Source organism: Sebastes umbrosus, chromosome 5 (genome assembly GCF_015220745.1).
Source record: "Sebastes umbrosus isolate fSebUmb1 chromosome 5, fSebUmb1.pri, whole genome shotgun sequence".
Classification (NCBI taxonomy): domain Eukaryota; kingdom Metazoa; phylum Chordata; class Actinopteri; order Perciformes; family Sebastidae; genus Sebastes; species Sebastes umbrosus.
Window position 1 is genome coordinate 14,427,753 of NC_051273.1, and position 26,345 is coordinate 14,454,097.

Below are 26,345 nucleotides of genomic sequence, written 5' to 3' on the forward strand. Positions count from 1 at the left end.
TACAAGGAGGTTACCGTTTTCCCCCATCTGCCTTTTTTCCTCCTTTGCTCCGCTTCTGTTTTACCTTTTTGCTCGTCTCTTATGCAAATCACTTTGGCACTTTGTTTGCTTTAAGAAGTAATGTAGAAAATTATGTAATGGAAAACTTGAGCTAATTGTGCCGCTTGGGCTTGACTCCAAGAGATCTCTCAGATGTTGCTGTTAAGGGAACCGTGTACCAGTTAAACTTGTCAGAGCTTTGAAGGCGGGGAGGTCGAGGTGAGGACGGGAGGAGGTGGAGAGGATAGAAAACACTACATAAAGGGAAAGGTGGATAAAAAATATCAAAGCAGAGGATGTACAATAGCTGTTAGATAAAACCTGGAGGCTATTTTAGGGATGGATGTCTTGAGAAATAATTACAGCCATCATCTTTCAGTATGTGTAGTTCACATATGGAACATGTTGTGATCAGGAATTTTAGCACATTTAACTCTCCAGAATCCGTATTTTTTAAATGCAAATTTTTATTTTCTTGATTCTGATATATCTGTGTGAACGGTGTCTGCAATACAGAAGGTTGTTTACTCATTACAGTTGTGTCGAAGCTGTTGTTGTGGGTGGCAATGAACTGTTCCATGTCCTCCCACGGGCCGGTGTTCTTGAGTTCAGTTAGTTGGCATGACTCATAATGGCTTTACATGGTTTGTCCTTAGGCTGCACAATTGAAAATGAAATTGTGAAAAAGTATTGCTAAGACTGAATTTTCTACTATTGTGCATTTTACTTTTTTTTTTTAAATAATAAGGGTGGTATTATTCTGTATTATCGTATATTCAGCAAACCCCATGAAAAGACCTAAACCAACAAAGCAGTAGTCCATCTCTTAATACTTTCAAATTTCTCTGCCCTGTCTGTGGCACAACAAGCCAATTAATTCCTACTGAAGATGCAAATCTTGAAAAACAGGTCATAAATATATAGTTTTTCTAAAACAGCAGGGCACTCTAGCTTTTTTGCAAACGTTACTCAAACAGGAGGAAGTAGTGCATTTGTTGGGGACTATTTTTAGCTGCAGATTAATACACATTTGGTTCTTCTGTAAGTATTTATGGCACCAGAACGATGTGGTATTGCCTCAAAATAAACTACAGTGCCCATGTTTATTGTAATGAAGGAACATGTCACCCAGTACAACAGTGTAATGTATCCTCATACAACGGTTCATATGATATCCTATGAAAAGTTATTCCTCATTTTTCGTGCGTTTTCCTACAAATGTCCAACAACACGTCTGTTTCCGCTCGTTACATTCATACAGTCTTTTCAAAATAAACTTCCTTCACAAGAAACAACTTAGGAAAAAATCGTGGTTTGGGTTAAAATAACTATGCTTGAAATACTTTGTTAGGTTTAGGCAACAAAACTACTTGGTTTGGTATAGGAAAAGATCGTAGAAGTGGCGTTTCTTAAGTACGGAAGTTAAGTGACTCACACGGGATGTGTTTTTTGACCCATCCATCCACCCCGACCTCCGCTGCGTTTGTTGCTCTTTATATTTCCTGGTTCATGATTACTTGGATTACATATGAATTGATTTTGAGAGATATATACGAATTACAGTGCATTACTTTTCATAGGTATAGCTACGAATGGTGTATGAGAACAGCCTGAACGGTGTAGCTCATTGAAGTGTTTTTAATAGTTTTCCTGAAGTCAGACTTAGAGAAATAAGATGTATCGGACTTTGTAGAATCAATTCATTGCTACAGTAATTTAGGGGTTTTCATGGGATTTGTTGACAATAAGAAAAATATCACCAGCTTTTAAGCAGCAAATACATTTTACATGCAGTAACATGCTCCTTAATTTCCCAGTAAAGTGTGGTTTGGTTTTGTACAAAATAAGTGATGGGTTTCACCGTTAGCAGCATGTTTACTCTTCGGAATTTAGTCTACAAATTAAGATTGATATTCACATACTATTTTATTTTACCTCTTCAGTTGCACTAAGGAATGGGAAACTGTTTAAATCATAATTGTGGCTGTTGCTTTAGATCGATAGTTAGGTGTATATATGACGTCTGGTTTCATGCTGCTTCCTTTGACGTTTTCCTCATCTTCTCATAGAGCTTGGACTGAGCTGAGACCCCTGACTCTGTGAAGCCCAATGAGATATTGTATGTGATATTGGGCTTTACAAATACACTTGACTTGACTTGACATTTGGCGTGAGGAGCCACAGCCTGTCACTTAGCCTCTGTCACTCGCTAAGTGACATCAAGCTGGCACAAGATGCCTCTCAAACTGCAGCCTCAGCCACTGGAGAGCACTGCAGCAATGAGTTGTCTCTGGCCATGTGGAAACAAAGATGTCAAAAGATCAGCTTGAAACTGCAGTTATTTCAATTTTGTGTTTGTTTTCTGGAAAAAGGGGTTTAAGGAAAGTGATATACAAAACATGCAAGTGAGAGGGGACTCATTGACATGGAAATCTAGGGATAAAAATGAAATTCTTTACATAAGAAAGAAAAACAAATAACCCAATCTGGGTTTTTTTTTCTGACATTTGCTTTACTCAGTTCAGGCATGAAATATTTACCAGATGAGTACCACGAAGCAAATTTGACAGCGCTTAAAGCCCCAGTCATGGATAATGGGTACCACAACGGTGGTTATCAACTTGCTTTATTAACCCCAGTGGGCAACCTCCGGGTCTGAAAAGTGAAGCCAATGTGGAAGTGCCTTAAACTTGCATTCTTTCTAATAGCCAGCAGGGGGCAACTCCTCTGGTTTCAAAAATAACAATAACTTGATTTATCATTAATAGTAAACATTGTAAACATGATTTTATGGTCTCAATCGCTAGTTTCAAGTGTTCTTCAATACAACATGATGTTCATTTTGTATTTTGCTCCCATTTAAAGTAAAATAGACCATAAAGCAGGGTATGCTTTAGGGCGGGGCTACCTTGTGATTGACAGATCGCTCACATGGCGTTGTCAGGAATGGGAGTTGTCCGTGATTTTGTCTTTCATCTTCTGACCTTTAACCCTTTCACTGTGTGTTTTCAGTTTGTGAAAGTTAATTGTAACATTTTTGGTCACCTAATTTAGCATTCGGTTGCATGTAGCTCCACCCTCATGTCACTTCTGGTTGTAAAAAAAACAAGATGAAATGCTGAACTCGAGGCTTCAAAACGGCAGTCCACAAACGAATGGATGACGTCACGGTGACTATGTCTACTTTTTATATACAGTCTATGGTTAACCCAGGCTTCCTTAGGTTCTGTGAGCGTTGCCATAAAAAGAGCCGTTTGGTGTCATTTGACTCTACTACCGCACAAAATGGACCAATTGCGTACTTCCGTCTATGAAGAATGTGAAAAAATATGCAGAAAATTAAAAACTGTGTAAGTTCATGAGTTAATATATTTATTTTACCACTCGATGAACTCTCAATGCCAACTGTTTATTACCAATGTGACAACTACACATTCTACAGCTCTTAAACTTTAAAAGTGATGCAGCAGATTTAAACATTTAGCATTTAGGTCTGACACTGTCCCATAATGAAGGATACACGGAAATCACTTTACTTTTTGGCCAGATCAAAGATTAAATTAATTTTATTGATTGAATATTATCTGTAATAAATACTAATTTTTGTAATCGGTGGGCTGGCAGTAGCTCAGTTTGTAGGGACTTGTGAACCGGAGGGTAGCTGGTTCAAGTCCCGGATGGACCAGGTACGGAGTATAGAGTGGTGGCTGGAGAAGTGCCAGTTCATGAATTTCAAACAAATAAAGTCCATTAATACTATTATCACATTATTATTATGTTCAATTAGCAGCAGTGTAAAACGGACTTCAGCAAATCAGCACCAACTAATAATTGGTAATAATTGGTAAAAATTGGCATTACTAATGTACAGCCATCGGATCTATTCGGTCTCTAAGCACTTTCTCCCTGAGAGGAAAACCTTCTTTTCACTCCAAAGCTCTGAACAAAAACTGGTCCTCGCTAACCCACTAATCTCACTTTGTGGTACACCCCTCAGCTGCTCTTAGCAAAACAATTAGTGTAGTGCATAAAACAAGCAGGTCTGAACAGCGATCATTGTCAAGATTTAGTTTTTTCGAAGCATCCCTAGTTTGTTGCTGTGTTGTTTTCTGCTGCAGTTCCTACTTGAAAGCGATGTTGCAGGTACTTTAAATGTGACTGGACTGACAGCAGCGGCTGTTAATTATCATGTTTTCAGGTACGTTGAAGTATTACAAGAATCTCTAATAAAACCCATGAAGCCTTTTTAACAATGTCAACAATCTATTGTCATCAGTTATAAAAACAAGGCTGTTTTTCTTTGTTTCTAAAACATTTAATTTGAGAGATACAGTGTTTTTAAATTGGCTGTGCTGTTCTACAATGATTATTTTTTATCCATTAGTGCATATATTTCCTTTATCGTGTTGACTCACTTCTGATATGTTTGTCCTGTTTAATGCTTGTAGGTTGGTTTTTGTTAAATGTCTTTGGTTGTTGTAGTACTTTATAGGCAACTAGTATTATAATTATGAGTAGATAGATGTAGGTTGGTAAGAGATCCATAACGTTAACAATTAGATTAATTTGCTTTTTGTCTTGGAAAATATCTTCAGTAAACATGCTTTATAATATGTCATATGTTTGGTTATTACTCAGTGTAGTCTGGCTAATAAATGACAGGGAATGCCTTGACTTTGTGGAGCAGTTCTTCTCTCTCAGGCAGGAATAGACACTACTAAATTTGGTTGCCAAAGTACATTTTTGGTGGCCCAAATGTGAACTTATGTAAAAACAATACAGATAAAGCATTTAATGCAACTTAACACAGTTTTCCTGAACTGTGACATTAACAGAGTGGAAATATGTAATAATTTATTGAAAACTTAAGTTCTTTGTTCTCTCACAGTCTCTTTGTGCACACACAACAAAAGATACAGTGTGAATTGTGTGTTTTTATGTGAGAAATAATAAATTATTAGGCAATAAATTATTGTAGTTTTATTTAAATATTTGGTTTTGATTTGATTGGCATTAGTAGTTTTAATTATGTATTATAAGCTGTTTAGTGCTAATGTTAGGAAGTTAAACAGGTCATAATTCCCTCTTTAATATCTATTTTATATTTCTGTGAAAACATCTCTTTCAAACTGTATTTATTCAAGGTTCTCAACTAAAAACTACATTTTATAAGATTACATTTGAACACATCATGATAACATCAGAATTTACCTTTGCTCAATAAAATTTTTTAGCTCATGACCGCATCATAATGTAACATTTTCAGTTAGCTCCGATATTTAGCCAAGCAGGACTATGCTGCCCTTCGGCTGCTAACAGCTAACAGCGACAGCATTAATGCCGATCTCCTGATCGCATCCCTAAAGATAACTCCTCATTTCAACTTCAAGAATTAGCCGTTCTTCGCCCATTGTGGCGCTTTCAAAGCAAGCCACAGAAATAAATAGAAACTGGGCCTCCGACAAAAGTTTAGTCGCGCTGTATAGCTTTGCATCGCTTGCAGCCAGTTAGGACACTTATATAGAAAACAATGCAATCTAACTGATTTTGTCTCTGACGCTCACTCGCGTCTCATTCAGTATACAGTCTATGGTTAGCACACGTACATTGTAATCTCATTGAGACTCGCAGTCTCTTTCTCAAGAGAGACCTGATTAAACTTGGTGGCCACAGTGGGTCACTTACAGCGGGTATTTGGAGGCCACAGAATAACTTTTTGTGGCTACAGGCCATCGGGCCATGGTTAATGTTGAACCCTGTCAGGTATTGCTTGACTTTTGCAAATGAAGTGCGAGTTTCCAAAGCACGTGCCTTTTTTCTTTGTCTGTTCAGCTGTGGTAGCTATCACTACATGAGCAGGTCGTCATGTGTTTATTTCAAACAGACCAATGTTTGATAATGAAAACTCATACTGTTATTCCTGTGCACCAGAGGATATTTTCTGGTAAACTGCCTTGCTGACACTCCCCGAAAAGCTTAATGAACTTGATAATGGTTCAATCACTATTGTGCTCTATGCGCACCTGTATGTGTTTATGTTTTTCTCAGTTGATCCTGTCACTGGGTTCTCTGAATGATGAGGGTATTGATATTTGCAGGTGGTAAAATGTTATAAACAGGGAATTATCGACCTTTTGTCTCCATAATATTGATTTCTGTGACACTGCAGCATCTTAAGGGACAAGAATTGATTGTGTCTATTCAATAGATGGCAGATAAGTTGTTCTTCACTGATGTTTTCTTGCCATTTTATACAGTAATTTAAATTATGACAAATCATGATTAACACATTCAACAAAAGGAGCTATATTTTAAAATATATATACAAGTCATATCTTGTAAGTGTGAACTCAGCAGCTTCCATCTCTCAGCGAAAATGCTGAGGCATAATTAAATCCCCTCAACTTGAGTGGAAGCTTTATCTTGTTGGTATGACAGCTTATCAAAACCAGACATTATATTAGAAAACCAAACAAGTATAAAGCATGCTACAGTTCATTAAAAACACAGACAGATATACAAGAGGACACACACAGCAGCACACACACACATACAGTACTGTACGGAAAGCAATCAAGCACAGAGCAGAGAACTCATATTGGCATCTGGAGAACCGACTCCATCCAGCTACAACATTTAAAAAGCAAAAGAGAAGTGAAAAGCTCAGCAACGGGTACAGTCATTTGCTGCAGTACTTTCTACACAGAGAGCTCAATCAATAGCTTAATGCCATGCCGTGTTGGCATAGCATTTTGGAAATGCATTCATACGCTGTTTGTGCATAGGATTAGCTGCTTATGAGGTGTAAAAAGTTCATGAGGGAGTTTTTTTATGTCCTGATTAGAAATGACAGAGGAGGTGTGTGTGTGACCCACTGGTTAATCCCCCCAATACATTTTAAATGCACAATAAATGTTCACTAGAAGAGCACCACAAATCTTTCAGAGGCTAATTTGAAAAGATAAAAAGGTAATTGCAGCAATTTGAGGTTGCTTCTATAGATCATAAGATCATTATTCAGTGTTTGTGTATATGTAGTGATGTATTAGGAGGGTTTTATACCCCATAGAGCAGCTGGAAATGAAATATGTGTTGCTCCTTTGTTAGGTACAACAGTCAAAAGGCTTAAGTGATGAGTTAGTAGACAGTAGAGGTCAGTTATAGGACACTCAAAGCTTTGCTATTGTTCAGTATGACCAACACAGGAGGACGTTCCACTTGGAGGCAGGGGGGAGGGCGAGGGGGGTTTCTGAAATGGTTCTGCCCACCTTGGTAGTCACTGTGAGGAGGGGCTTCCCTTCTGATGACGCCTTACTTGGTATCTCCTTCAGGACCATGGCAACAGTCTTATCTGCAGCCCTAGAGTCTTTCCCCTACAACAGTGAAATCAACAACGACTTGTGTCAGGACAGTTGGACAACTCAGTGCTTTTTGCCCCCGTCCAGGGCATCTTACAGAAAAGACTTTACCTTATGAGGATGGAAATACTGTGTGGGGCTATCTACGGTAACAACACATCGACTGAAGACATTTCCACAAGACTATGGCAATGAAAAGAGGGTCACCGCACAATGTAGAGGGTTGACTGTAGACAGTGATGAGCATGGTCGTCCACAGCAGTACTTATCAAGTACGTATGATGACAGAATATTATACAGAGCTCATTACACAGACCATGTTATTTACTAAGGATTATGTACAGTGTATGGCAGATGAATGTCCATGTCTGCTGGGCAGCTGACAGTTGTATGTCTGGTTGTGTTGATAAACGCTACATTATTAAGGTATGTTGGAATCCCGACATAGAAGTAATTGAAAGGTTCAAAGTTCATTACCGAAAGTAATGTGATGAGTCAGTAAACTGCAGACAGTTCTCATGTTGTCGGCTGATCTGTGAAGCTTCATACTGAAGAAGACCAAAGTTAATGGAAGAATAAAAGAGGAGAAAGGGGCAATAGGCCTACTGGTACAACCCTGTCTCCTACAAAATTATGTTCCCATACAACTAAACTGCATTCTCAATTACGTTTTGAGGGAAGCGTATTTTCTCCCAGATTACGTTCACAGTTTTAAACAGTTTTAAACAGTTTTAAACATTGTAAAATTGAAACAAAACAAAACTAAACAAAAAAAAAGCAACAAAACTACTTTGTTAGGTTAAGGTCACTTGTTGCGTCAATCCCTTAGACTTAATTTGTGATAAGTCTAAAACAAACGTAATCCACGACAAAATACATTTCCCTCCAAACGTAATTGAGAATCCTGTTTAGCTGTATGGGAATGCAATTTTTAGGGGACAGGGCTGACTCCATTCTCCATTCAGTCCATTCTCTGAATGGTGTGCTTGCTTGTTAAAGGTGCCCTGTTGAGTTTTTGGCCACTTGTAGGACAGAACATTTTGTACCAGTGAACATACCTGAATCTAAAATTTTTTTTTTGGGAATAGGTGATGAAGAAATGTTTTTTGGCACACATTGCAGATATACTTTAAGCTTTAGGCCAATTATATTTGTACCAAAAAATCTTGCTGGTTGCATCTTTCTCAACAAAATAAGAATAGTTTGTGAGTTGAAAGCGTAGTTTCTGTACATACTCGATTGATCACATATTTGGGTAGCATTACTCAGTTTAGGGATGCCACAAGAACAGACTCGGTACCAAGTCGATGCCAAAATTCAGAAAATGGTACGGTAGGTACCGTCAGGGCTCGAGACTGACGGGGTAGAAAATGTTTTTGGTAAGCAGTAAACTCACTATCGACGCATCCTGGGGACGCACCCTATTTTTTCACTCTTAATGCTACATTGTGACAACAAATTTGTGTTGAAATTGGCAGGACGAGAGCTAGTTAATGTTAGCTCCGCTAGTGTTAATGAGAGATGCCATTGATTTCATTATGATCCATTCAGGCTCAATTCAGTAAACATGGGACAAACGTTATCCTAACGTTATCATGAAGTGTTCAAATGTAATCTTGTAAAATGTAGTTTTTGTTGGGAAACTTGAATAAATCCAGTTGTTTGAAGTAGATGTTTTCACAGCAATATAAAATAGATTTTAAAGAGGGAATTATGACCTGTTTAACTTCCTAACAAAAACCAGTATGCAAACAGTAATAAAGGAGTGTATGGTGAAGTATATGGGATTTATTGTTTTACTTTTGTTTTTTACCGTGGTATCAAAGTGGTCTCAAAAATCGTGGAATTTTACTGGTATTGGTATTGACTAGTACATTTCTGGTATTGTGACATCCCTAACTCGGTTATAATATAATATAACATTATATATGAACCTTCTTACTGTAAGTAATACTTAGATGCCCATAAAACTTACACATCAACGTTATTTTAATACTCTGCCCGGGAACTGCATTATCAAAATGATCATCCATTGCAATCTGCTGCTCTATTGTACAAGGCTTTTAGACAACAGTAGTGATATGATCACAGTATAAGCAGGCATCTAGAATGTAATGTGACCTTCACTTTACCAACACTTGCCCTCCGACACACATTAACTGCCCCGTCCTCCGCCTGCCACCCACAGGCCCTCATAGAAAGAGAAGTGTGTAGAGCTTATCCGGTAATTGCCAAGGCCACATTACATAACGGTAAAAATTAATTGCATAAGAGGTCAAATTGATTTTGCCAGCTTATTGTCATCTTTTTCACCTCGACTTTATGGCAGACACCACCGGCCTCAGACATTCATTCACTTCACATTTTACCCATAGCCAGAAGATAGATTATATTGTACGCTATTAATCATTTTATGACACACAGATGCAGCAGAATTATAGTTGTCACAGGAGACTACACATTTCATCTCAGAAAAGAGCTCATCCTCTTGCAATTAAATTTGCTGACCAGAGAGAGACAAAACTGCTGCTCATCACACTCAGTTTCTACATTTTGTAGACTCAGGGATGCTGCCTGTTCAGACTGCATATGAAGCACACTAGAAGCCTTTTAGCTGGATCTTATTAGAGCTTTTCACATTTCCACTTGCCAGAAAAAAAGAATTAGGCATTTCTTCCCCCGATTTCCTCAGCTGATCATGTCACAAAATGCATTTGCCTTGCCTTGAGGGAGGGTTCCCTTGAAAGCCTAATGCTCCTAATAAAGTCCCCAAAGCCACCTGCGCCCACTCTCTAGCTTAGTCTCACTCAGTATAATTGAACAACATCCATCGCCAAGACGACACCAGCAGCAAAGCAGCATTCACACGGCAAAAGATGATTCAGGAAAGCTCTAATCTTTTTTTTTTTTGTTGTTTTTCTGAATGGCAAACGATGCAATTTGAAAAACGGTGAATGTGCCGTGTGTACAGGTGTTGTGTGAGCCAACGGTGTCGAGGATATCTTCCACCAGGCACACAGTCGGTTGGTATTGGCTTACAGTCTTGGCCTGACCGCTGCTGTGTTGTTTTGTTTCGACTTTTGCAAAACTGGCTCTTATTTTTCTAGAATATAGATATGTTTGGCAGCGCACTACGGTGGACAGTAATTAAGGACCTTGATAGAAGGGCTGCTCAATTATGGCAAAAAAAAAGAGCACACTTTTTCATTTTACAGCTAAACAGTTCACTACAAGATGTTTCTGAAAACATTTGAGGCGAGAATGAGGCATTACAGTAACAGAATATTGATTCATATTTGATCAGCGCTGCCTAGTTTGACAGTTTGATCAGAGTTTGCGAGTGATTTACAGCTGCCTCCGTTGAATGAACAGCCAGTAGGAACGCTCTCTCTCTGAAATGACCTGTGATTGGTCAAAGTCTCCCATCACAGGCTAGATTTTTTAAAGCCTGAAAACAGAGCCATGAGTCTGCCTACTGCAAGTTTAGCACGATTACTCATTGACATTGGAAACATCATGCATTAAGAAAGAAAATTGTGTAGCCTACATTTTAAAGTTAAATGCATCAATCTGGTGTAGGATGCTAATTTTGAAATGTGCTCACCATTGTCACACACATACTGTCTGTCAGCGCGCGTAACTTCAACGAGTTTCCGACAGACCGTGTGTGTGTTGTCGGTGGCGTCATAGCTGTGAACGTAGGTGTAGCAGACAGTGTGTGTACAGTTTATTTGTCGGTGAATAAATGCTACCAGGCTACAACTCCTCCGCTGAAGCGAGTTATAGACGGGAGCCAACTTCCTGTATCTGTAACGCCGGCTCAGACTCTCTTAAAGTGGGTTGTTAAGGTGGACCAGCTTTTCTCCTTTAAGTGACACGTTTTTCTCAGCTTTTTAATTAATTATTAACATTTCTTTTAACCATTTTAATCGTTAGCGTTAATCGGTTAAAATGCTTAATGTCGGTTAACGGTTAGATGGTTAATTATTAACATCCCTAATCTGGTGCACATTGAGAGCAAAATTAAGAGGCTAGATCTATGAAGAACTTTATGCTCTAGTAAAAAATTAAATCATAAACCCATTGGTTGTATATGGGGCCAGATGGGTTATGACATCGCCACACTAAAGCCAGTCTGCCTCACAGCGAGCATGAAGCGTTGAAATCCGGGCGAGGCGTGCTGTAAAGCGCCACATTCTCCCCGGGCCTTTCCAAGCTGACCTACAGCCGGTCGGGGTTGCACCACCACGGAGGAAATATACCCTGCCGAGCGGTGCAAAAGTTCACCCCTGTACAGGAAAGTGGTGCACTGGATTTATAATACAAGACATAACGATAGTGTCATTAGGAAACAGAATGTTGCACAAAAATCATTGCATGTTGATTATCTGGTTTTCATAATCTTTGGAAGCAAAAATTGTAAACGAATTTGGATTAATTGTACAGCCCTACTAGATAGCTTTATTTATTTATTTATTTTTACAACTTTGTTGTCCTGACGAACACAGCAGTTTGAAACCTTGACAATAAGATAATTATGTGCTGAAAATAAGGAGAATAAAGACTTTTTTTCAAGTGTGCAGGCTGCCAAAGACGGAAATATGAATTATTAATTGTTTTATTTAAAAACATCTGATTTCTGTGTCTGAATGAAACAACTGTAACACATTTTCATTAGTTTTCTTTCCTAATACAGCAGCATCTGATTAAAGATTTGGTCACCGTGGAGATGTTCGGGAAGATAAAATAAAATAAACAAAAACAAATTATCTACAGCAGATGAGATTGACAGCAGCATTATGCAAACAGTTTAATCAAATCAGTGGTGGCAGAGAACATAAATGTTGCTGTTTATCTCAAGGCTTAGAAAATTAATTTACAATCTCCCAGCCACCACAGGGTGTTCATCACTCTCAACTAATACATTTACTGGAAAGCAACGCAGGCGTTTTCTCATAGGTAGGATTGAAAAGCTTTATGAATTTCATAAGATTCAGTGGAGTCGGGAGAGAGTTTGTTCCACATGATGCAATAAGTTGTATCTATTCTGGAGAAAAGCATCATTACTTGAAAATAGTCTTTATGAAGAACTGCAGTTTTGCTGAAGCAGTGACCTTGTTGGGTGAAGGAGGCAGCGTGGCTTCAGTCTGACTCAACAGATCGCCTCATCGCTGCTTCGAGTTCCTTCTACAGAAATATGATGAATCATTGAGCTAAGGAGCTAATGGTGGCCTGTTTTGTCCACCCAGAGGACTGATTAAAAAATGCCAAAAGAATGTTTTGGACATTTGCTGTCTTAACAAGCCTGGGGTTTTCTACTTGCCAGCAAATTTGAAAGCATTCCTCAATATTACTGTATTTTCCCCACTGGCACTATTTGGCACAAGTACAGGGGAACTTCTCAATAGATGAACTTCAAAACTAGAATGTTATTTTGTAGTTGTAGTTGGAGTAAAGCTCTTTTCAGACATTGAATACGAAATATCGCTGACTCTATCTCTCTGTTAAAGTTATACCTTTTTGTCATTCAGACGTCCAGTAGGTGTCACATTTGACCCAGGTCGCAACTCTGCTCATGACCTGTTTTTAAAAAGCATCTAGTATCCGGTTTCCATCAATGACCACCTACATTCAACCCCGTGTATCCAGTATGGGACTGTTTGAGACTAAATCTGACGAGCTGTCCCCATGAAGCAGTTTACACAGATATCACAACATGTTTTGCATAAGCTTACATTTCACCAGGCTGTGGTACCTGCACTATTTTTCTTATGCTTATTCTTAATTATCTGCCCATTTACGTTGAAATAGACTGAAACAGTCAACAGTATTAATCAACTGAACAGGTGTAAAAGTAAAGGGTAATGCATCCCAAACAATGGAGGCATGTTGGCTCCGACTAATGGTGAGTAAAATTAAATTTCTAATGCAGACCGGCTCCATTGTACCATCTTTTGTGTCATTCACAAGATTGCAATAAAATAATCTACACCAATTTCACGTGTCATTGCTTCTACACAAGGAAATTATGTTTCTTACTAAACCTCTTTAGAGATGAAATACTGTAAATGGTTGCATGAGAGATGAGACAGTTTTAAAAAGAAGGGGAATTTTGACCCGTCGGGAGATGACTGTACCGGACTTTTTTAAATAACCTATTATACTGTAACCTTGCGTTGGTATGAAAGGGTGAACAGAGTCACCAGTTCCTGTACCATGGTTTACAGTATTGTAGTGACCATTGAAAACAACTCAGTAGACATTTCCCCTCTCCATTAATTCATTTAATTTCCACAGGCTACATGTCGAATCGGCTCTTTAATCGGTTAAAGGAATCCTAACTTGAAGTTATTCTGTCACTGTCTGCAAAGTAAAAGTAGTGGTTCCAGTAGATTGAGGTTTTTGTGGGAATATAAAGCACTTACTTAACTTCACAGTAGCCCCATTATTCATAGTTCATGTAAAAGATGGATTTCATGAGGGAATACCAAGTGCTCCAAATCCGGGCACCTTTCTGTTGATCCGTTTTATGGTGTTAAACTGGTGACATTCAAGTCCTGTATTATATAACAGGACAGACTTCCTGCTTCCCTCCAAGATCTATTTCAGTGAAGGGAAAAATAGCTACCTGTATAAAGCACTGGTTGTAGACAGGAGAAAAAAGGAGGATAAAAAGCCTGGAAGAGAATAGATATTTGTTTATCTCATCTCACATGCAATATGGATATCCAGGTATGAATGTTGAATAACATCAATTCCCTGCTGTATTGCAAAAAATGGTCAGAGCCTGGAGCACAATCTGCTGGCTGGGTTAGACACATGCTACAGTATCATCTGGCTGTGATAATGCAGTGTAGTTTTTGATGCCTCTCTCAGCGCACCTGGCAGACCTTTAGCCTCTCACCTCTCGCATGATTCGCTCTTCGCTTCAGAGAAATGCCACAAATAATGGCTGGGATGTCTCTCTGCAGATGGATTATTGATCATAGTCAGGGATGAGCTCTTGAGAGGAAAACATGTGGCACACTACTGTTTACAATGAGCCGATGTAACAGCAAATAATGACCACAGCATCATAACTGGGACTTATTAATATATTTACAATTAATGGACACACCTTTGGACAAAATAGAGGTGCTTGTGTTACACTGTTTGTTTAGAGTAGGGGGTCCCAGCCAGTGGGCTACCTCCGGGTCTGAAAAGTGAAGCTAATGCGGAAGTGCCTTAAACGTGCATTCTTTCTAATAGCCAGCAGGGGGCGACTCCTCTGGTTGCAAAAACAAGTCTGATTGTATAGAAGTCTATGAGAAAAGGACCCTACTTCTCACTTGATTTATTACCTCAGTAAACATTGTAAACATGAGTTTATGGTCTCAATCGCTAGTTTCAAGTCTTCAATACAGCATGATGTTCATTTAGTAAATTATGGTCCCATTGAGAGTCAAATAGACCATAAAGCAGGGTACGCTTTCGGGTGTGGCTACCTTGTGATTGACAGGTTGCTGGACCGGTTTGGGAGTTGTCCGTGTTTTCATCTTACAAATTGTGTGTTTTCAGTTCATGAAAGTTAATTAAAACCTTTTTTGGTTGCCTAAAAATGTCTTATTCAGTGTTCGGTGTTATTTAGCCCCACCCTCTTGTGTCACTTCTGGTTGCAAAGAACCAAGATGGCGACGGGTAAAATGCCGACTCAAGGCTTTGAAATGATCCATAAACCAATGGGTGACATCACGGTGACTACGTCCACTTCTTATAAACAGTCAATGGTCCTAGCCCCTCATTCAGAAAGTCAAATCTGAGGGGTTGCGATATGATTAACAAGGCAGGAAATCAGAAAGATATATTTCTGATACCCAAATTTATGTTCATTTTGACCAAACTTAAATTACTGGACCATTTTAGGTGTTTCAGGCCTTTTTAAAAATGATTCAAACTGGTCAGAACTGGTAGACGAGGGGGAGCCAAGTACACAGTGCTTTGTTTTAAGTGGTTACAAGCTGAAAAGGTCAGGCACAACACGTTAAGAGCTGCAATGATAAAAGTAAGTGCAATTTTATGCCAAAATAAGCACCAAAATTGCAGCGTGCCACCAGATCTCCTCAACTACAACCTCAGCTCTGCCACTCTGTTCACTTTGAGGCAAGGCAGGTTTGTTTGAAACCATAAACAGACACCAAAAAAGCATTGCATTAGCATTTCTACCGACACGGCTGCACATGGAAACTTTGAAAAGAAGACAGAATTATGCCGAGTCAGACACATTTAATCACAATGGACTCAGTCATACTGTACAAACTGTGGGCCACTCACTCTGGTGCTGAGGCTCGGTGTGTAATAGGATCCTGAACACTCCAGATATTAAAGCCAATAAAATGACTTCCAATAGGGCTAATATCTCTGATAAGCTAGGCTAATACCTATAAATGCTACCCTGGGTCTTCAGGTTTATTGCTGCCATTTCAACTGAAGCGACCCATGAGGAGGTTTTCTATCAGTGTGACATTTCCTGCCACTGTTTATTGGCTTTCATAGACTTTATGGGGATTGCTTCTTATAATGAATGGGGCTTGGCGGCAGCACACCTAATATGTCACTGAAAACTGCAACCTGATGTTGTTTTGAAGAATTAAGTTTGCTTACAGCTGCTTATATCACTGTCCAAAACTATTGGCCTGTACTGTGGTAGTCTTTGCAGCAGTGTCACGTCAAAGATGCAAGCTTTTTTTGGCGAGGGAAATTTACGCTCCAGTACAAATAACGGCCTTCTACGCCAAGTCTCACATTTAGTACTCAATCACGCACCCAGAGTGGTTTATAACGACTTGAAAAATGTGACATTAAGTCATTGCCAGCCAGATAAACTTGTTTGAGCACTAGACATGATCTAACTCTCAAGGCCTAAAAGAGTTTAAAGGCACATTCAGGATCACAGACACGTTTTGGTTGGTGAAGCAATGTTCTTTTTTGTTCGCGGCCAAATTATCTTATTTAATTGCAATTATTCTAATTTGAACATAATTGTAACCCTGAAAAACAGCATGGCGGATTTATTTCCCGTCTCTAATCAGTTTTATGATTCCTTGGTTGTTACCTTATTTTCTCCATAACAAAAGTGCAATTCAGGCAACGGAACTAATTAGAGGCATCTGAGGCTACAGCAGAGTTGTCTGTTTTTAATTGTCTCTTGCGTGCATATAATGTGATCTAATGCAACATAATGTAGCATAGGAAAGTATTTATCACAGTGGTAGAGGCAGTTAAAGTTAGTAAATTCATTTAATTCCCAATTTAATTGGGAAAAGTGAGTGAGTGCACTGCCTAAAATGTCAAACTATTCCTATTATGTCAAACTATAACAAAGTTATACAAACTGCCGTCTGTCTTCAGTTGCTCCTAAAGTAGTGTTATTATGGTATAGATGGCCTCTGAGCGAAGCGATTGGCGTTACCACGGTTTTGCGGTTTGTCAGTTGGTTGCAATCTGCAACAACACCACTAGATGCCTATAACACTGTACCTTAAAAGATACGTGTTTGAAATATCAGTTATACATTGTTTTAGACAAAACATTCCTGTGGTTTGTTTAATATCAGCTAATAAAACATTCTGCAAACTCAATTCAAATTGCATTAAATGTCTGATCTCCTCAAAAGTGAGCTTACATTATATGGTTTCTGCTTTGATTCAAATAAATAGATTTAGAAATAAAACCAAAAGCCCTCCAATCACTTCCACATCCTCTTTGTTTTCAACTCTTCAGTCACTTTAAAGTGAATCAGCTTATTTCATTTGTACAGATTTCCCCCCACAGATCGCTTGGACAGCAGTGCTCAGCCGGTGATCTGTGTAAAAGTGTTTGCCTGTCAGGAATGTCTCCCATAGTACTGTGACAGACAAATCTGTATGGATTTAAGCTTTGGTGACGCTTTAAATCCCTCAGTCAACAAAAGCGGTTTCAGACGATTTGCTGAAAGCCACCTTGTGGCGGCATTGCTGCACCTGCAACATTTAACTACTGGAGGGCATGTCAGGCTTCCGCTGTCAATCAGACCCAAGACAAATACGTTTTAGAGATGGCCTTAGTTCAATCAGGTATCACATATGTGATTCCAGCTTTTGTCCTCATGTGGAAACCCAAACATCCTGGTATCCCATGCAGTAGCTTAAAACTAACACTAAGGATTATGTTGAAACACTGTTCAACCGTGCTCTGCTGGGAATGACAGGAGGATGCACACTCTCACACTTACTGTAATAGAGCCCATAGGACCAAATATAAAACCAAAATCCACAGACAAGCTGGTATTGTGCACATGCTTAAAAAAGAAAACTTAAGGCGGATCTGAATAATGTTTATCCTATATGCAGTCCCCGATTTATTAACCAAGACTTTGATAAGGTACTATTGATAACACTGATAACAATCAGCCACTAGATGTCACACTCTCCCTCCCCCGGTCCATTGCATTCACTTCACAACAAGTGGTTGCCAGTTTGTTGCACAACCTGCATATTTTATGGTCAAGTGGAGTGAGACTCAGACAGACAGTCATGTCAAGTGATGAATCTTTCGCGGTAGAGTAATGAAGTCATTTTTGCAACATGTAGCTATACATTAGCTATAGATTTAGATTACTTTGTGCGGTGATGTTTCAAGATTCATGTAAAGTAATCTGAGGATATGGCTATCTTGTTTTAGGTAACGTTTTGCTTGTCATCTAAGCAGTGGTGTAGTACAGAGAATAAGCAGTTATACGGCGTATACCTACTTATTTTTCAGTCGGCCCCCACTTCTAAATCCCCCTGAAGCGCATCTTCATTATAAATTGTCTGAGGGAACCATAAAGTGAGGTAACTGGATGCAACTGTCACTAATGCTAATGTAATCCCCCAGGGATTGAAGCTGTTATTTTTCTCATTCTGACAATCTAACCGGTGACAACACATTAAGGTTGTAAGGACTATGACTGTTGGTAGTTGTTGTGGGTTTTGTTTAAAGATTATTTTTGGGAGTTTTTTTGCCTTTATTTGAGAGTGATAATATAGACATGAAAAGGGGAGAGAGAGAGAGAGAGGGGGTGACATGCAGCAAAGGGCCGCGGGTCGGATTCAAACCCGGGCCGCTGCAGTGAGGACTCAGCCTTAGTACATGGGCACCCCCTCTACCGGGTGAGCTACCTGGGCGCCCGTGGGTTTTGTTTAAATATGCCGAATTACGTACGTATGGGTTATTGTTGTTTGGACGATTAAGCTAAGACCGTTAATATGTGCTAACGTCAGTTGTCACTTGTTGCCACGGTAAATATTCACGTATTCTACTGCCTGATGGAGAGCAGTCAGACACCAGTGTCAGTGCGGCCAGGCATGGCAGAGGCAGCCTTCTTTTGTCGTTGAGCACTTGGGATTGGTACCGGAGTGAATTTGTTTTGTCCACACTAACTGGAAAGTTGATGTGTATATATACTGTATATATAGAGAGAGATAAATTATTAATCTAGATAAAAATGTTATCAAAAGACCTTTAATTAACTACAGTTTCATCAACAAACAAGATATACAGTAAACTGTCCACTATTCGATTTACGTACACAGAAATAATTATTCCACTGGTTCCCTGTAAACCTAATTTCAGCGCAGCACAACTGAATATATTTCATTACAGAGAGGATGTTCCATGACAGAGCTTTCACAGAAATGAAGTGACACTCTAGGAAAGGCAGAGGACCGTAATGCGTTATAATGGGGATATATGGTGAAAACGTCCCTGAGGTGTTTACAGGCTGCCGCTTCCAAGGACAGCTGAGCAAATAAGGCTTAAATAGAAATCAGTGGGCATCAGGCCGTCTAGTGTGTGCCAGACTATTATGGCCCAGGCACCCACGAACCTACCTCCAAGTTCACACCATTAAGAATCACCTTCCTGAGCTACCAGTCTCTACAGCGGTGGTGCCAGTGCAGTGATTGGCAGGACGTGTAGCAGTGCTAGCACACCACTGTCTGGCGTTGGACTGTTCTCACACTGACAACCTGGAAAAGGACCATGCTCAACAACTGACTGATTAGAAGGAGTGTAGATACAGTATGTAGACATCATATGTACTGTAGGCGCAAGAGTCTATGGAAATCAGTGCTGATAAAAAAGAGTAACATTTGCACACTAACTTCACAAATGTATTTAAATGGACAACATTTCCATCACAATCACATCTTCATCAGGCGAAAGGATTAAAATTGGTCCCCACACCCATATATTGTACGTAACAATAGGCTGTTAAGCTCTATGATGACAGGTGTGGTTAACCATTCAACTCACCAAGGGTGGTAAACATCTCAAAACAATCAACAATTCAAGAAGTACACAGTACAATGTAACCTCAACACAATGATACATCAAATATATCAAGTACATTAAAAAATATCCAAAATAAATAATAGAAGTTGCATTAAAGGAAATATTAAAATGTTGTACATGACATAAAGCATTCATATGTTTGCCAGAAAATCTCCACTCATATACATAGTATTTTTCTCTGTCATACATGTATGTTATTGTCGAGACAGCTAAAGTATCAACAAGAAGTCATACCCAAAATATCAACAATTATGGAGAACCACCCTCCCACTCTAATGATTAGTGTAATACAGTGTAATACAATACAGTTGTGCACGCTACTGCTGAATGCTGACAATGAAGACCCATGTCGGTCGCAATGTGTTGGTCATTTTAAGCAATTATTGCCATGTAAAATAAAGTAATTTTAATTTTGCACAAACTCTACAGTGTGTCTTGGATTGTTGTTGAAGGAGACTTGCATTGTGTACTTTTCTGAGACCATATTCGACCCATGCAATGAGCCCCTCTCAAGACTGAATAAGCACAGTACACCTGAAGGATTCAAAGAGCACCTGTATGTGATTACCACAAAGACCCAGCAGCGCTTCTACTCCATTGTCTTCATATCAACAATTAACTTTTCTAATTAAAGCTAGGGTCGGTAATCTTGAGAAACCAGTAAGTGTATGCTACACTTTAAAAATAATCCAACCTAAAAACCCAGCCCAGTGTTGCCAACTTTTTTCCAATGAATGTAGCTAGCAGCACTAGCTCCAAAAGGTGCTAAATCTAGCAAGAAAGTCTCAAAGTCTGCAACACTGACAGTCCCCTCCACAGCTACTCCCCCATAGTCATCATTATGAACATAAACATATAATAAACATGAACCGCGAACATGGCTATTGTTAGTATTCACAGCTGTCAAGCTAGCAAACAGGCATGTAGGTAAGTAGACAGGCAGGCCGTCCAATCATTACATTCGGACCGATTAAATAATTGGATGTGTTTATTACAGTCCAGCGATAGCCACAGATACCGCATTTTTTTCTTTTTTTTTGGTCAGAGCATTTGATTTATTGATTGCTGTCGGGATGTAATGAGAATTTCAACTAATATAACAAAAAATGTTTTTGAAGAACACTACCAACCCAAGCTTTAAATTTAATTGATCACCAACAATTTAACTAATAAATAAATATCAACCCATCTGTATGTTTTTATCCTGTTAAGCGTTGTGGTATACCACAGAAGATAGGTCTCCAGTCTGTCACAGGGCTAACATGTACCGGCTTAATGGTTTCCAGTTCAGCCAAATTAGCCAACTTGCACTTCTGAAGATAAGGAAGTTCAGAAAACATGTTTCTAACAATTAAGTACATTTTCAGCAACGATTGGTGTACATGTGCTGTTTCCTAACTGTCACTGTCTGTAACACTTTGAGACACTGCAGATGCAATTACAGCCCAGCAGTCGGGACATTTCCAGTTTATGAGAGCCTGAATATAACTCAGTACTCGCCTACAAATGTTTTCATCTCTTACGTAGAAGTTGCTTGAGGGAACTGTTAGAACAGATGACATGTAAGGATGTAAGGCTGTAGGGAGCTCACACATGCTGATGTGACTCTACGTGGTTGCTAGTTTGAACCTCAGGCCATCAGGAAATGGAAGTGGAAACATCCTCACATACTACAGCATTGTTAAAAAAAGAAAAGGAAAATCCCTTCTTGAGCTGTTGAACATCTGTTAACGTCTTCTTTTTTTTTTTTTTAGAAAAACAGATCATTGTCTTAATGGCTAATAACTTCTCAAACTACTTAATAGATTTTTTATTTGGTTACAAAAGAGAAGAAATACTAAAAGATAAAAAGATGATTTTAAAAAAATGGTATTTAAGGAAGACTAAAAAAGAAACGGTAAAGAAACAGTAAAGTAACAAGTGCAATTGTGACCTTTTTAAGGCAGTTATGTTTAAAAAGTCTGGTAAATTATGAGTCTGGTGCACACAAACAGCTGGACATCTGCCATCCGTCAGCATTCTTAAATCTGACCACACACTGTTGTCTGGTTTTGAAAACCTCATAACTATTCATGCTTTTATTAGAACCACACATATTAAATCAATCTCAGTTTGTTCATTTAAAAAAAAAAAAAAAAGGAAATGAAACAAGGGATTATAACACCCATTGTATAAAAATAAATTGCTCTCCAATATGAAAATACGTTATTGTCAATATAAATTGGTTGTTTTGGATTTAGCCATTAACAGAAATGAGGATTTTAACAGTTCACCTGAGGACAGTAGTTAAACATTTGTGACAGACAAATATACTTTTATTGATTCCTGAACAGGAACATAATTAACATGAAAGAAAATGACAAAAGCATAATTTGTAATTGGATGTTTGGAGTAGAATGAGATCCCTTCTTCGATTTTTAGATTTTACGCACTTAAAAATGTCCCTGCATGGCTGACTTGAACTTGAACTCGACTTGATTAGTGTAACTGAATTACATGAATTATTAATCTCTTTCATAAATAACACAAGCCAACAATCAAATTTGATATCACTTTGTCTTTTCCTCTTTTGGTCCAAATAGAATTTCACGCTAAGTCAGCCAAGAAATTCAACGGCATGCACCGTAATAGAAATTAATGATTCCAGACATTTTCTGACCCTGACAACCAACTAATTGAACGCCGAGACGCCGAACTAAAAATCACAAATGAATGCAAAGAATCACTCTCTGATCGCGAGACCCTCTCCCATTAGTCCTAATTGCAAAATAAGACTTCAAATGCCGTTACTGTTTGTCTTCAATAATCTCTCCATCAATCACTTTTTAATATTAATCACCCTCTATTGATTATTCTCCATCAATTATATGATGTGTAGCATTCAACATTTTAATCCAATATTGCAGATTTGTGAGCTCACATTTGTCACATTGTCATACAGTATACTCTGCATGGAGAGCAACTCAGGCAAATCAGATTCATCTATTCCAAGTGTAGCTGGATCGTGTCTTTGCATCAGGTGAACATATAAAAGGCTGTCAGCCAGCGTCACAAAGTGTCTGAGAGAGGCTGCTCCACCGCATTTGCATAACTTTGAACTCCAGTTTCAGACAGTGAGACTAAACACAGGCCTGAATTTTCTCGAGATAAACAAGCTGACATTAAAGATGAGACATGTTAAACTGGTCTTAATTATTTGTTTATGTGTGACAACAACATTTTATGAATTATTCATTGTTGAACCTTTTCAACAGACCTTCTAAACAGCACAGGCTTTTGGAAAGCCACAAAAAAACAACATGAATTCACAGTAATTTTGAATTGTATTTATGATATTGATATTTAATACAATACTCAATATGCATCCAAACTCACTTATGAAATAATGGAAGCTGTTGTTTAAATGGGATGACAATGCAATGTGAATTGTGTCAGTATCAATTGCAGTATGCTTGAAATCATGTATTTGGACAGTAGAGTTTTGTAAAACAATAATAGAAGTGAATCAACAGATGCAGGCTGTTCTCATACACCGTTCATAGCTATACCTACAAAAAGTCATTAACTAACTGTAATTTGCGTTTATCCTAAGAAATCAGTTTGTATGTAATGGAAGTAATTGTGAACCACGAAGTATAATGAGTGACAAATGCCATGTAGGGAGGAGGTCGGGTGGATGATCGGGTCAAAAAACACCAGCCTTTCGCCCAGGAGACCGGTGTTCGTACCCCGTGTGAAACCAGAAGTCAACGTTGATTTATTTGTCACATAACTTCCATACTTAAGTTAAGTCACTTCCGAAGTTATTTTAACCCAAACCACGATCTTTTCCTAAACCTAACTAGGTAGTAATGTTGCCTAAACCTAACCATAGGAGGAAGTTTATTTTGAAAAGACTGTATGCATGTAACAAGTGGAAATTGACATGTGCGCAACGTGTTGCTTGACATTTGTAGGAAAACGCACAAAAAATGAGGAATACTTTTTTGTATGATATCACACAAACCGTTGTGTGAGAATACATTGATAGATGACACTGCTCTACTGTATAGGGGATCACATTTTCAGATCACCTATCCTATGCAAAGCAACATTAGAAACAACATTAGAAAAGCAGCCGAGTGATGAACCACGCCATGAATCTAAACCTTCCAGCCTGCATGGAAGCGATGTGTATGCAATCCCTGTGGATACTGTAAGCTCATTTTGAAACATGAAACACTGCCCTGCTGCTCATGAAACATTAACACGGGATCACAGAGCATGTAAAAAGCATGTCAATTTCAACTTAGCCTGTACAAAGACCGACTCTAGAGGCAACTGGCATCCTACACCAGAGGACGTATGTTTTACTCATTAATATGGATGCACACTGGACACTGTATCCGCTTGGCTGAACACTCTCGTGAACTGATGAGAGAAACGACTCAGGAAGTGCCGGCATCGGCGTAAAACGTGGCCCGTGGTATTCGTTACAGACAGCTTTGGGCCCCTCCCAGTTGGAGTACTCATATGAGATGTTTTTTGGCAGTTGAATATTTCATTAACGAGAATCGGATTTGGCAAGAAAAACACAAGGATTTTGCTGAGGTTTTCTGGTGTGCTTGGTTGAGCACTCTGAGTAGTGGATAATGCGTTCCCATTTCTCATTATAACTGCATATATTAACATTTTTTAATATTGTGTAACTTGGGTTACTAATATAGAATACATACACAGATTTAACAGTCTGGCTGGAGGTACAGTACATGTAGGGCATGGCATGTGTGGAGGCGATAATGGGATTTAAAACTAATTAAGCTGTCAGTAAATGTGCATTTTGTCACTTATGATGTCCCGTTTCATGAGCAAACAATTAGGGGCTGGTGTCATTCATATTTATAGTATTTAATAAAGATAACATCTCAGATATAAACCACATTTCTGGAATCCATATGGCTTCGGTGCTGTGCTTGAGTTGTATTTCTGTTCACTTTTATCTTACTAATTGCAACACTTGCATGTGTGTCGTGTTATTCACATGCACAATCTTGTGTTAACATCCTCTCAGATGCACTATGCTGTGTTTACTGTTCTCTCAACATGCTCTTCTTTCCTCTTTCCCCCTTAAAGCTGTATTCTCTGGAGACGACTCCACTATCAGCTACCACGGCATGAATGTTTAACTTCCACTCCTCTTAGCAGGAGAAGATTGATTCTTGCTTTGGACTCTTTAAATTACTCGTCGTGTCTGTCGACACAGGAGTGAGATTGAATTGTAAAGCTCTAAAGTTAAGTCCATCCAGAGCCCGCAGCTGGGAGAACCCAGTGTTGGTTCTTTATGGTCATGTCAGCCACAAGGACATGGGAGCAGGCTTTCATGTGAGCGGCCATGACCACATAGTCAACACACAAGCATATCAACCTGCTGACACCTATTAATCATTAAAGCTCTAGGACACTCAAATTCTTGAATCTGCAATTATACTACACAGGTGTCACTTGTGTCACTTTGCCATCAGCTCCAGAAATTAACAAATCCTCAGTGCGTCCCTGCTGGTCTTTTCCTCTCCCCCAATTTATTTATTTGGTTTTCAGTACTCAGCATATGTAATATGATAATCAACATATCCCTATTTGCAAAAAAACGAAATAATAATGATAATAAAATAAAATTTACAATAAAAGACAATAATAATCAAAGGATGATAAGGTGGACAACATTAACAAAAGCGGTTACAAAATCACATTTTGAACTGATTTGACAGGTTTTAAATACATTCACAACTGGTTAAGTATATGATAAAAGGCTGCCATACTAGGGATGTTAATAATTAACGCAATGGGTTAAACGGTTAAAAGAAATATTAATAATTAATTAAAAAGCTGAGCGGCTCAGAGGAGCTTTAAAAAGAAAAGCTGGTCCACATTAACAGCCCAGCTTAAGAGGCGGAGCCGGAGATGCAGGGTACAGGAAGTCGGATCCGGTCTTTCAAGCTCGCTTGAGCAGTGCGGAGTGGAGGAGTTGTAGCATTTATTCACCGACAAATAAACTACACACACTGTTACGCCTACGTTCACAGCTCTAACGCCACCAACAACCTCACACTCACCGCCGCCACACACACACGGTCTGTCGGACACTCGTTAAAGTTTCGCCGCGCTGACAGACTGTGTGGGAATGTTGCTGCATGTCCGCGACACTACATGCAGAACCGTGGGTGCTACAGCAGCTCTCCTGATGGTGAACTGGGGACTCCGTTGTCTGTTGTGCTCATACACTGCAGCTGGCGCACCGCTGCATGCGAGGCACAAATCTTATTGGTTAACGAGGGTCGGTTATCGGTTAAGAACATTTTCAAAATTAGCATCCCTATGCCATACTTTAAAGAACCTGTCATTAGACTAGGTTTACAAATTGTAAGCACTTTCCTTAATCGATGGTAACCTTAATGTTCAATCAATCGATTCATCGTAATTAAAAAAACATGACAATTTTGCAACATAGAAATAATGCTTTTACGGCCAATAGCTATCCAAAGTATTATATCAACAGGTTGCTGTTGAGGCATTAAGTGGGAAGTTATGTCAAATTTGTCTGAAGGTGTTCAAATGAAG

The 26,345-nt window shown here is 38.9% G+C and overlaps 1 protein-coding gene and 1 long non-coding RNA gene across 2 annotated transcripts in view; one reads left to right on the forward strand and one right to left on the reverse strand.

The window, feature by feature from the left end:
* pex5la (peroxisomal biogenesis factor 5-like a) overlaps positions 1 to 26,345 on the reverse strand; it is a 109,074-nt gene that overhangs the window by 50,874 nt on the left and 31,855 nt on the right. The window contains exon 3 of the mRNA XM_037771316.1: positions 7,308 to 7,412. Coding sequence (XP_037627244.1) covers positions 7,308 to 7,412 — 105 coding nt within the window. The remainder of the gene's footprint in view (positions 1 to 7,307; positions 7,413 to 26,345) is intronic.
* Positions 3,806 to 18,065, forward strand: LOC119489122. Its single transcript, XR_005207096.1, has 3 exons — positions 3,806 to 3,816; positions 12,619 to 12,624; positions 17,796 to 18,065. It is a non-coding gene; the product is annotated as an uncharacterized LOC119489122 (long non-coding RNA).